The sequence below is a fragment of the Danio rerio genome, chromosome 24 (assembly GCF_049306965.1).
Source record: "Danio rerio strain Tuebingen ecotype United States chromosome 24, GRCz12tu, whole genome shotgun sequence".
Lineage (NCBI taxonomy): Eukaryota > Metazoa > Chordata > Actinopteri > Cypriniformes > Danionidae > Danio > Danio rerio.
This window is the reverse complement of record NC_133199.1, coordinates 34365357-34377649: the sequence shown is the minus strand read 5'-3', so window position 1 is coordinate 34377649 and position 12293 is coordinate 34365357. Positions and strand designations below refer to the sequence as shown.

General features: G+C 34.7%; 1 protein-coding gene across 2 annotated transcripts in view; it reads left to right on the top strand.

The window, feature by feature from the left end:
- Window positions 1-10015, top strand: part of snx7 (sorting nexin 7) — a 48380-nt gene extending 38365 nt beyond the window's left edge. The window contains exon 10 of one of the 2 annotated variants that reach the window (XM_005162844.6): window positions 8206-10015. In XM_005162844.6, the coding sequence (XP_005162901.1) occupies window positions 8206-8283 (78 nt within the window). In that variant the 3' untranslated portion in view covers window positions 8284-10015. The remainder of the gene's footprint in view (window positions 1-8205) is intronic. The other variant, NM_001002229.2, reaches the window with a different exon arrangement.
- The last annotated feature ends 2278 nt before the right edge of the window (window positions 10016-12293 follow it).

Genomic DNA, 12293 nt, shown 5'->3' with positions numbered 1-12293 from the left:
ATTCAGTATTAGTATTATGATATTTTTGATGGGTATCACAGCAATGTCGTTATTGTATTGCGTCAAAACTAACAGTAATAGCATTTTTAAGGCTTTCTGTAATTGACAGATCACTGTAAACGCCTCAGTTCACATGGCACATTCCTTAATCATTACTATTAGTTATAGCATCAAATAATAATGTATTATTATATGCATATGTTTAAATAAAATCTATAATAACTATAGCCTCAGTTTTAAACACTACTATACAATATAAATTATAATCCAGCTTCACAACTGGTTTTTAACCCCCTCGCACACACACACACACACACACACACACACCATTAAGCTTTTACAATGCAGACTCTCAAATACAAACAATGTTCCTCTGTACACAACTGTAGGTGGGTGCTTAACATTAGCATCCCATTCAATAATAAAAAAACAGCATCCATGCACTGCAACATGGCATCTTCAGAGAATCGCCATGGAGACTCCATAGCAACAAGGCTGTAGCTAAAATAATAGCAAAGCCGGGGAAGCCGTCATTAAATGTACATATAATTCACCCAGTGCGCGGATTTCAGAAGCAGACATGCTGAAACAGTTTTCCTATTATTAGAGTCAGAGCTAAACTGATGTTTAAGATGCACATCTCCTCTTGTTTGGCTTCTGATGTGCAGGGTTATTTCCCAGGTGTGTCTTTGTGGATGTACAGTATGATAATATTAATGCATGGCTGCATGATAAACTGCCATCAAAGATAATGCCCGTCACTGTATCCCAGCGGTCATCAGAAAGGCTGACCAAACCTGATATAAGCATCGACATGTTCTGTGTTTCTCTCTTTCATGGTCATGGAGGGTTTTGTTGTGCCTTTATGCTTTTATTATAGTCTTTAGTTTGAACTGCATTGTAAATAAAGCTTTTGTCATTGATTTGTGAGGCTTGGAGAACATGTTCTTGAAAGGTTTTCTTATTTGTGCTCGCTTTATTCTTGAACATTCACATTTGCGGTGGAAAAAGCTGAAGCAATTTCCTCACAACAATTGGGAAAATTGACCACAATTCATCGTCTGCTTTCAGAAAACAGCATTTTTCCACTTCTGAATGTGATCATTTGATTTTCAGATTACTGAATATTTTGCCATGTTGTACTTAAAAGGGTAAACAAAATAACTAATAGTGTATATATGTCTATATATATACATATTTAATTGAATATAATCTGTTAAAAAATCTTTATTTTGTTTCATTATTGTATGATTTATAACAATTAATGGACAAACAATAAATACTGTAAGTAATATTAATATAAAAATGTATAGTTATAATATTTTATTGATGATTGGTGTCTGCTGGTAATATAATTGTTGCATTCAAATTATGGACGTTTTAATAATTGTATAAAATGTGTCATTTTATGTATCATTTTTGTATGAATTATAATCATTAATGGACTAACAATACATAAGTAATAAAATTAAAATATATATTTATATAATATTATTTTATTGCTGATTGGTGTCTGCTGGTAATATAATTACCATTAGTATTCTCATATTGCATTCAATATATTCAATATATATTAATATCAAATTAAATATTTTATTATTATTTTATACATTTATTAAATAAATTCCAATTAAAAAGTGTCATTTATATATCATTAACAACAAAGTAATTAAAAAAATTTATTCATTATTTTATTATATTTCATTATGTGAATTTGCATAATTAGAGTCATATTTATAAAAAGTATTATAATGCAATACAGTAGTAGTATTGTAGTTGTAGTAGTAATAGTATTTTTATTATTATTAGTAGTGGTAGTAATAGTATTTGTAGTAGTAGTAGTTGTAGTAGTATTTTTATTAATAGTAGTAGTATTTTATTTTTATTATTATTATTATTATTATTATTATTATTATTATTATCAGAAGTTTTTATTAGAATTAGTAGTAGTATTTTAGTAGTATTTTTATTATTAGTGGTAGTAATTGAATTTTTAGTAGTAGTATTAGTAATGGTATTTTTTATTATTAGTAGTAGTATTAGTATTTTTAGTAGTAGGGTTAGTAATAGTATTTTATTATTAGTAGTAGTATTTGTATTAATATTTGTTGAATTTGCATTAGTAGTATTTTTAGTATCGGTAGTAATAGTAGTAGTAGTGGTAGTATTTTCTATTTTCTATTTACAGTAGTAGTATTTTAGTATTAGTAGTGGTACTAGTAGTATTTGTAGTAGTAGTAGTAGTATTTTATTAGTATTTGTAGCATTTGCAGTAGTGGTATTTTTAGTATTAGTGTTTGTAGAAGTAGTGGTTATTTTATTAGTAATAGTATTTTTATTATTATTAGTATTTGTAGTAGTAGTATCTTTATTATTATTTGTAGTATTTGCAGTAGTATTATTTTTAGTATTTAGTATTTTCTTATTATCATTAGTAGTATTTTTAGTATTTGGTAGTGGTAGTAAAAGTATTTGTAGTAGTAGTAGTAGTAGTAGTAGTAGTAGTAGTAGTAATAGTGTTTTTTATTAGTGGTATTTTTAGTATTAGTAGTGGTAGTAATAGTATTTGTAGTAGTAGTAGTAGTATTTTTTATTACTGGAGTGGTATCTTTAGTATTAGTAATGGTAGTAGTAGTATTTGTAGAAGTAGTAGTATTTTTATTAGTAATAGTATGTTTAATAGTAGAAGTAGTATTTGCAGTAGTAGTAGTGGTGTTTGTAGTAGTATTTTTATTATTAGTAGTAGTAGATCATTCTGTCACAAACTAAATGTTATTTACAACTTTATTACTTGTTATTCACAGCCTATGCTGATTCTGTGCGCTAAAGTACACGGTGGCTGAGAGGGTGGGTGGGTGTGCACATTTATTAAGTTGGGCGTGCGCCCTCTCTGCTCACGGTCAGCACCTTACGTCATGTGTGATTTCGTGGCTGGAAAAAAAATCATTACATGAAGACAGAAATGACATTTTTGGGTAAATTATACCTTATAAATTACAGTATGTGACTCATTTAACACCATTTGGAGGTTTCCATGTCGCTGAGCAACGTATGTAAAACAATGTGAAGACTTGTGCGGCCGTCTAGGGAATCTTGATCTTTTTTCAATAAATTGTGCAGCTCTAATTAGTAGTAGTTGTAGTATTTGTTGTAGTATTTGTAGTAGTACTATTTTTATCATTATTATTATTATTAGTAGTAGTAGTAGTAGTAAATTTATACTGGTAGCAAGATTATTGGCAGTAGCAAATATTCATAATTCCTAAATTCACACTTCTGCAAACTGTACAGTGGGAAATTGAATGTGTCTTTATGTCGGCTGTATTTAGACTATAGCATAACTTTTGAGCAGCAGATGAATGAAGGTGAACTTGCACTGAAGTCCTGAGTGGCCTTTTAACCAGCTGCAGTTGAATCAATATCTCAATATCAGGAGTGACACAGACATCAGCTGCTTTCTTAAGCTATGCTCTTTGCTGCTGAGATGAATCTAGCTATCCCGCGGCCTCAGACACGGCCCGTCACAAGAGCTTAACAGATCACATCACTCCTCAGTCCTGCATTGATTAAGGCAAGACACTGTGATCAGCATACTTTCACAGCTGATTTCATTAGGATTGCTAAACATTTTTTGTTTTTTACGTTATGTTAAATATAGACTTATTTGAATATGTATTTAGCACAAAAACACTGAACATAGATTGGATAAAGTAAGTTTCAGTATTATTTTTTGTTATTTTTTCCATGCTAGAGTCAACGTTTTTATAAATTATATCCAATCTATGTTCAGTTTTCTGTGCTAAACACATATTCAAGTAAGTCTATATTTAACATTTATTTATTTAAATGTCATTCTGTCTGAAATAATCAGTCAAATCACATACATATTTACATTCACAAACACACACTGTCACACTCTTTGGTGATTCAGCATGAATTACATAGGAGTTGATCATAATCATAAATAAAAAAAATAGTTATTCCTTTCAAAAAGTCCTTTGAAACCAAATGACAAATATAAAAACCTTGGGATTTGGAGAATATATAAGCAAATTTAGAAAATATTTTACAAATAAAAGTCTCAGAGTTAAAAGATTGAGTTTTACCATTTTTATTTTTTTTTTTTTTTTTATCCATTCAGCCGATCTTCAGGTCTGAGCACTTTTAGCTTAGCTTAGCATAAATCATTTAATCAGATTAGACCATTAGCATCTTGCACAAAAAAAAAAAAAAAATCTAAAACATTGTTTACAAAGACTGACAGAAAATGAAAGGTTGCTATGTTTTTAAACCGCTAGGAACTAAGGTATACTTTCATTTTGGCATAATAATCAAAAATGTTTGCTGCCGTACCATGGCATTAGCAGGCACAATGATATTACACAGCACTGTTACCTAGGTAGAGACTATTTTCAGGTGCTGCATAATATTATAGACCAATTACCAACCTACGTCACACATGACGTCACACGGGTCCCCAGTTGCAAAAAACAGACAGGCTACAATGGGAAAGATGTTTTGCGGTAGGATGCCGAATTTGAGTCCAAAAATGGAAAACTTAACTTTTACCATACACCACACACTGCTTTAATACCGACTGCAGACGTCTTTGGCTAAATGGGAGCTGAATGAAGTGAGGAGCTAATTAGAAATGCTGGACTCTGCAGTTCTCATGTCATATCAGGTCAGTTCACGCTATGCTGAATCATACACATCACTCGTTTTTGATTGCAGAAATGATTTCAGCAAAAACAGTTACATATGGTTAATTACACTGCTGACGCTGAATGCTAAGAATGAAACGTGAAAGTTACTTTTATTAAGGTAAACTTGGTTTTATATTCACACATTCATTCAGTGACAATGTTTGACACACTACCTATATTGTTTACCACGGCACTTTGAATATTCGGTCTGAAATAACCTACAAGTGTGACTTGAAAACAAGATTAACACTGTTTATTTGATTGTGAACTATGTTGTACTTTGATAGTCATTGACTGCTGCCAATATGATTTCGCTATTTAGAGATTGCAAGTAATATTTTTATGAAGTTATATTATTAAGCAGAAAGTCTGAATGTGCGAATATAAAACCAACTTTACCTCTATGTGTAGGTTCACATACCCTCCCGTACAGGTGAAGTTCACTGTCAGAATGCAGTTGTTTTGCGTGTTGGTGATTAATTACCCAGGCCTTGAATAACGTTAGCTCCGTCTTGTTTCCTTGTCTTTGGCTAGGCAGAATCTCGGTGTTTAGCTCTTGAATCTGGTCATCATGGAGCAATATTTATTGCACATGACCTCAAAGAACAAAATTGTTGGCATCCAAAGACTTGTAGACCTTTAACTCCTCTCTTGTAAAATCACTCGGAGCTTCATTGAGATTGTATATTTCGGGCTGGATGCTTGGTCATTTGGTCTTATCCAATATTCATTGGGAGGGTGCTATCGCAAATGGACCTGTCAGATAAACGCCGCTCACTTTAACGTTAATTTTGCTGAATAACTGTGCTTATCACTGGGTGTCGAGCTGTTATAATATGCTGTAAGCATTACGTAAATAATATATATAATATGTAATTAATATATCTTATTTCTAAGACAACAACAAACTCTGCACCGCATCTGATGTCGTTCCCTCGCTGTAAATGCTGGCGCTCCCGGTTGCTTTCTGCCACCTCCCTGCGCGCGCATCCTAAATGTTTACAAACATGGTAATTGGTCTATTGCGCCGGCTACAGCCATGTTGTGTAAAGTACGTTAGTTATGGGTTCATATAGTGTGAGCAGATACCACATATGCTTCATAAAAAATACACAAGTGATTTATTATTTTTAACATGCATCATTGTTTATATATTATTTTAAATATAATTATTTATAAATAATTTATCAAATTTTTAATGATAACTACTATTATTTTTATTTTATTTATATATCATGTCAAAGCATGTAGTAATCATACAACATGGCAATTTATTTAGAATTTTGCAATTATACTGAAAATAATTCAATATTCTGTTAATATTTTAGTTTTTTTTATGTATTTATGCGGTTATGATTATTTCTAAAAGCAGTAAAGATTTTGTTTGCCTAAATTACTGAGTAAATTTTTGTGGCTCGTTGTTTTAACCCTTTATTTTCTTCTTTAAAGTCCCCATGAAATAAAAAGTCAGTTTTGTGCTGAGCAATTCATCTGTGCATGTCGTTAAGAAATAAAAATGTTTGCCCTCAGGCCCGGATTGGCAAATCGGGAGGACCAGGAGAATTCCCGGTGGGCCAGCGTCCCTAGCTGCTTGCACTCTTAGCAGTCGCACTTTTTACATTTATGTATTTATTTGACCATAGCCTCACTCTTTTTATTCATTTTTTTGCAGCAGTTCCGCTCTTTTTATTTATTTTCTTGCAGCCCTGTGACCAAAATGCAGCCTGCAGGTTAATGATGATGTAACTATCATTCAGCCGCAAACAGCAGCACCTTAGGGAATATAAGAAAAAGTGAACACAAGATTAAGCCATTGCGTTACGATGCCGCCGACCCCCTGATTCGAATCTCACCTAATTTATTTTATTTACTAATTTTTTTCATTTTTAGTGTTAAGACATATAATACTGTTTGAATTACTCATGTAGGTGTAAATATTTTATTTAATATTTATTTAGTTTTTGTGTGACCACTGTTACAAAGGATTGGATATCTATAAAGAATTTTGCACAGAATATATATTCAGATAATGCAGGAAAGGACATTGATGTTTTATAAAGAGTAGTGTTGGAGATTTGGCCACGCTTTAATGTTCTCATATTTATGAAAACATTTGAAGTTCTAAAGCAGCTGTTTCCTTGAAAAAGACGTGAGTGCCATTAGAAACTGAATTGGAAATGACGTTATTTTAATAGTCAGCCGTGAACTGAGGTGGGCCGGTCTAAGGCTTGACATTCCAGGGCTGAAAAGTAGTCCTACTCCAGCCCTGTTTGCCTTTTTAATCTAAAATTAACATCTGAAAATGCACTTCTTTTTTATTCAATAAAATTCTCAGATTACCTGATTTTGAGGTGTTAAGCATGGCTAACAACTCGTTTTGACAACAAGCAGAAATGGTGAGCAGGAAACCCATTTCGTGAGCTTTATGAATAAAATGCCTACTTTACTACATCCAGTCTGCTCACAGCCGGAAAAAAAATCTCATTAAAAAAATTCTCAAGGAACTGCGTCACATTACAAAAAAAAAAAAAGTCTAGTTATGGGGACTTTAAGGAACAAAATTGACCGATTATTTTGGTTAAATTGTATTAAAGACACCACTCTAAGGGTGCTTTCACACCTGTGAATCGATTCAGTTGTTCCGAAACAGAGATTACAATTGTTACATTGTTGCTCTTTGCTCTTGGAGCGGTTCGCTTTCAGACTGCAAAGTTTCTAATCGGACCAAAAGAGCTAAAACAAGTCACGTGCGAGTAAACTCTCCTTACATTAGTCAGAGTGTCAGGGTTTATTTTGCAGCGTCCCGCTCAGCTGTCAGGAGGTGGTGGTTTGGTGGTGATTGACAGGGTGCGCGCGCGTGACGTGTCTGAGGAGAGACACGGTGGGGAGGGGTGAGAAGGGTGCGCGACGATGCCTATTTGAGGACTGGGAGAGAGACGCGAGATTACCGGGAGATCATCACTCGTTTGCGGGCATCTGGAGACTCGCGAAACTTCCCGCCCTACTCATAATTCTCTCTTCATGTAGCCGTAAGCCTATTACATATCCATAAAACACTGTCATATAACCGCGCTCGGATCGGATCGCTTTCTCACTGCAATCAAACCGCTCCAGGGTTCGTTTCAATCGAGCCGAGACCACCTCACTCAAGCGATCTCGGAGCGATTACTTTGGCGCGGAACAGAGTGCGATTGCCCTGTTCACATATGCCAATCGAACCGCGCTAACTGGGCAAACGAGACACGTTCCGAAACAAAAGTGTAGGTGTGAAAGCACCCTAAGAATCTCATCTTAAGAATCAAATCTAAATGTGTCTGTTTGAATGAAATAGTTTTTGCCATGAAGATTAAACTGAAATGAAATTCAGTAAAATATGTGATACGATTCAACACCACTATAAGCAAATTTATTAGATTATTTTTTGTTTTAATGATAACCTATGACAAACAGTCGATTATGATGCCAGTAAAAGGGTTAATATACTTGTGTTTTCTTGCAGTGTTTGGCTATATGGGAGTCCTTCCTGCATTCTCAAAGGACAGACGCTGAAGCAAATGGAAAGGCTGACTTTTCCTGATCTCCCATGGTGCTTTTAGGTGAACGGGACCACACCAAAACCGCTTTTATTCCAAAACATACCAATAATATCCTATTCAGAGACTGAAACACCAAAGAGAGACAGAGAGAGAGTCATCCTAAAACAAGCGTTCAGCAACTGACCCTGTAATAGAAGAATCATTTCCTGTCAAATTATACTGCCAAATCTTTTATACTAAGACTAGCGTTTCATTTTTGTTTCTAAGAGTTTAAAACTATAATAATAATAATAATAATAATAATAAATGCAATCCCCGGAAAGTGAAGATGCATACATTATTGCGTCATGTGACCTTTCTGTTGACGATTTTATCCACATGACGTTTGAGGTTCATATGTCTTGGCCTTTCACTGATCAATGCAAATGCTGTTTACCTCTTTTCAAAGCTGCCTTGATGCCCAAAAACCATTGGATTAGTGGATAAACAAAAAATAAATGCACTCTGAATGGATGCTTTTTTGCATTGGACTGAATTGATCTCCGTGCTATTCCATTCAGGTTACCAAAGCCACGTCTTTATGCAAACATTGAAGAAGATGCTGACATTCCGCAACTGTTTACATTGATTCTAAAATGCAGAAATCAAGAGAGTTTAACTAAAGCCTTTGAATATGAAATGAGTGCATTTTACAGTGTGATTTCTGAATGTGGTGCACTAACAGCAGAATGTGGAGTAAATTTCAAATGATTTAAAACTATGCCTTTTACAGACGATTAGAAAAATGATTGTCTTGGAATTATCTATGTATTCTTTGAATATATATATATAAAAAAATGCTGTTATAAAAAAAAAAAAAAGTGTGTTTTAATTCTATCTTGCTTGGCAAAGTGAATAATGAATGTTAAACAAGGTTACAAATCCCAAAATGATCACATGAAGCATTACAATAGAGGTCTGCATTCCCCCGACCAGATGTCTTGCAGCGCAGAAATGAATTTCCGAACACGGTAACGGTCAGTGTAAATTGAACCGGAGCGGACGGGCTAATAATATAGCATGCCAACGTTATTTCGGAACAGCATATCATATAATACCTCAAAGTTTTAGCCTTTAGCAGTCAAGACTGGAACCTCAAGTTTAAGGCAGCACTCATGTCTCATCACAAATGGGTAAACAAAACTGACATTTAGCCAACATCCTTGCACAACCTACAATTTTATGTTATCTCTGATTGGGCTGAAGAATGGCTGAATATATAGCAGGAGCGGTTGGGTGCAGAATGACGCCCCATTGACACGGTCAAAGCTTGACTGAAGGCGTGTCAGAAGTGATTGTCTTAGAAGCGTCAGCCAATGAAACTCAGTCAGCAATAGGCCACTGTCTAGCTAGTATATTTGCATACAGTGATCTGATTGGCTGAGGCTTCCGTCGGCGCTTGAAAAGTTGAGCTAGTCCCAACTTCTGCAGCAAGCAACGCCTCTGAAGTGGCGCCAACGGATCCACAATGCAGTTCCGCAACGCCTGATGTCACCCATTCAAAGTGAATGGGAAGCGTTGACGCTGACGCCCTGTGTGCATGGGGAGTAAAACCCTGCGGGAGTGGGACTAAAAAGTTAGTCCTGCTCAGACCCCTTCTTTAAAATGCTGCTTTAAAAACTCTTTGCTTTTCTGGATCAAGGTGGAGCCAAGCTGGAGCACTCACTCTGATCTCCCGGACTCTGCATTGGTTGGGAACATTTCAAATTGAAAAAAAAAAAAAAAAAAACACAAGATTAGCAATGAAAATTCAGAAAGTGCAACCAGCAGAATCTGGGAATTAAAAAAATAAACTTAAAAATAGCCTCCAGAGACTTCCATTCCACTGACAAGTTTCGCTGTTCACTGCATTGCAAAGTTCAAGCTTGGTGAACTCTGACCTGCGAAATCACAATCACATGACTGCATAAGACCAATCGAAAATCGAAACAAGACCTCTCTGGACAGAAATTGAAAAAAATGGAGCAATCGCTTGGTTTTTAGAAATGTCTAATCATCTTGTTTAATCCCACCCCTTTTCACAGAATTTTCCGGATGTATACCTGACCCGTGAGCCGTCTGACAATAAAGTGCCCTTCTGAATTAAATCAGCAGGACACATGTCTTTAACTGTAGTTTGGCAGTTTCACTTTAACTCATGAATATTTCATTCATGCCCCGTGACAAACACGGATATTAGACAAAAATAAGGAGTTAGGACCGGTAAGAGCGTTATGGGATTTAATAACACATGCCAAATGAAAAGAAAAAAACTTCCGCATTTCGCGATGTGTGTGTTTTCTGTGTGTTTGTGTGTGTGTGTAGTCCTTTACTGACAGCCTTGTATGTGGATCTTGTTGAAAAAAATTTTGAAAAGTCCTTCATGACGGTGATAGTTTACTTGCAATGTTTACTTCAATAATGCCACTAATATATGCATACTCCACACGTCTTAATTTCATGTCTGTTTTTCCCCATCGCTGTTTCGATCTTATGTAGCCAACAGTACCAAATTCATGTTTAACTGAATAAACAGTCAGTAAACACAAGTACATCTTATTGAACATCATTTATTTTCATCACCAATTATCATAGTAGAACAGTTGCTCAAGCAGTTTGTGATGCATTTTGGAAACAGGAGATGAGCCCTTGGTCTAATGTGCCACCTTGCTTGAGAAACCCGTTCTCAAAGACTTATTATTTGGGTAGCTTACATTCTGAATGTATTCGGCAGAATTCAAATGAGCGATTTTAATCTAGATGACTTTCGAGATTGATCTAGATTAAAAAATTAATTATGCCCAATTTTAATATATATATATATATATATATATATATATATATATATATATATATATATATATATATAAATAATCTTATATGTATAAAACACCACCGTTTTTTTGTTGCGTAAAAAGAGTGATGGCTTAAAAAACTACAAATATTGTCAAAATTATGTAAAAATATGGTTAATTTTTCTCTAAATATAGGGGGCGCCCTTGTATGGTGATCAATGGAAACTAGATGGTCAACTGGTGGTCATGGTTGGTACTGCAGCCAAACTAAATTTTACTGTAAGCTTATTTTTTGAGGTATCAATTTCAAATTTTGGAATATTCTTTTGAGTAAAACAAGTTTTATTTTTTGGAGAGAACAAAAATATTGCTACATAATAATAAATAAATGTATTATAACTTTCCACAAATGATTCTCATGAAAATGCTTTTAATTAATCCAAACCATAGTGAGTAACCAGATTACTCAAAGCAGTTCACTTTCCACATGCATGTCATTCAGAAAATCTCAAATGAAGCTAAAGATGTAAGTAAAATGATTTCATATCGTAATACCAGATGCTACTTGAGCACATATTGTAAATTAAAGCTAATGAATTTGACCAGCGCAGCTTTTGCTTGGCTGTATTTAAAAGTCATTTAATAGCTTCAATAAATCAACAATCTCACTTTTATGCTGTTCATTGTTTACTGTGAAGCCAATGAGATCCCCGAGGTCTGTCCATGTGGTCATAAATATTCCAGAAGTCTGGAATGGGAAGACGAGAAGCAAGCCCAATCCACTACAGTCTCTGGCAGAGGCACATGTTAGTTTCTCCACAGCAATATTAGCTTTCCATTTGGTTTGAAAGTAGGAATGTAACAGCAAAGAAGTTTTGTTTTTTGATTTCTCTCTGCCATCAGCAGCAGCTGTTCTCTGACTCTGGCAGAAAACGGCTCTGCTCCAGGCTTTCCTCATGGACACTTGGAGAAGGGAAGAATGTGAACGCCTGAGTAACCAGATGGATGAAACAGCCTCAGGGATTCCTGCTTTTCTCTCCGTTTCTGTCAGTATCTTCCAGCACAGGACTTCAGCGTGACTAAAGAGACACCGCCAGAGAATGAGCTGCCATTTCGAAGCTAAAGAGACTTCTTATTCGCATCTGATGTTTCTTCTCAAATGTTCTAAGTTAAATTAAATATATATATATGTACACTTTGTCTACCTGTGTTGTATTTTGGATTGATACGTCTGTTTT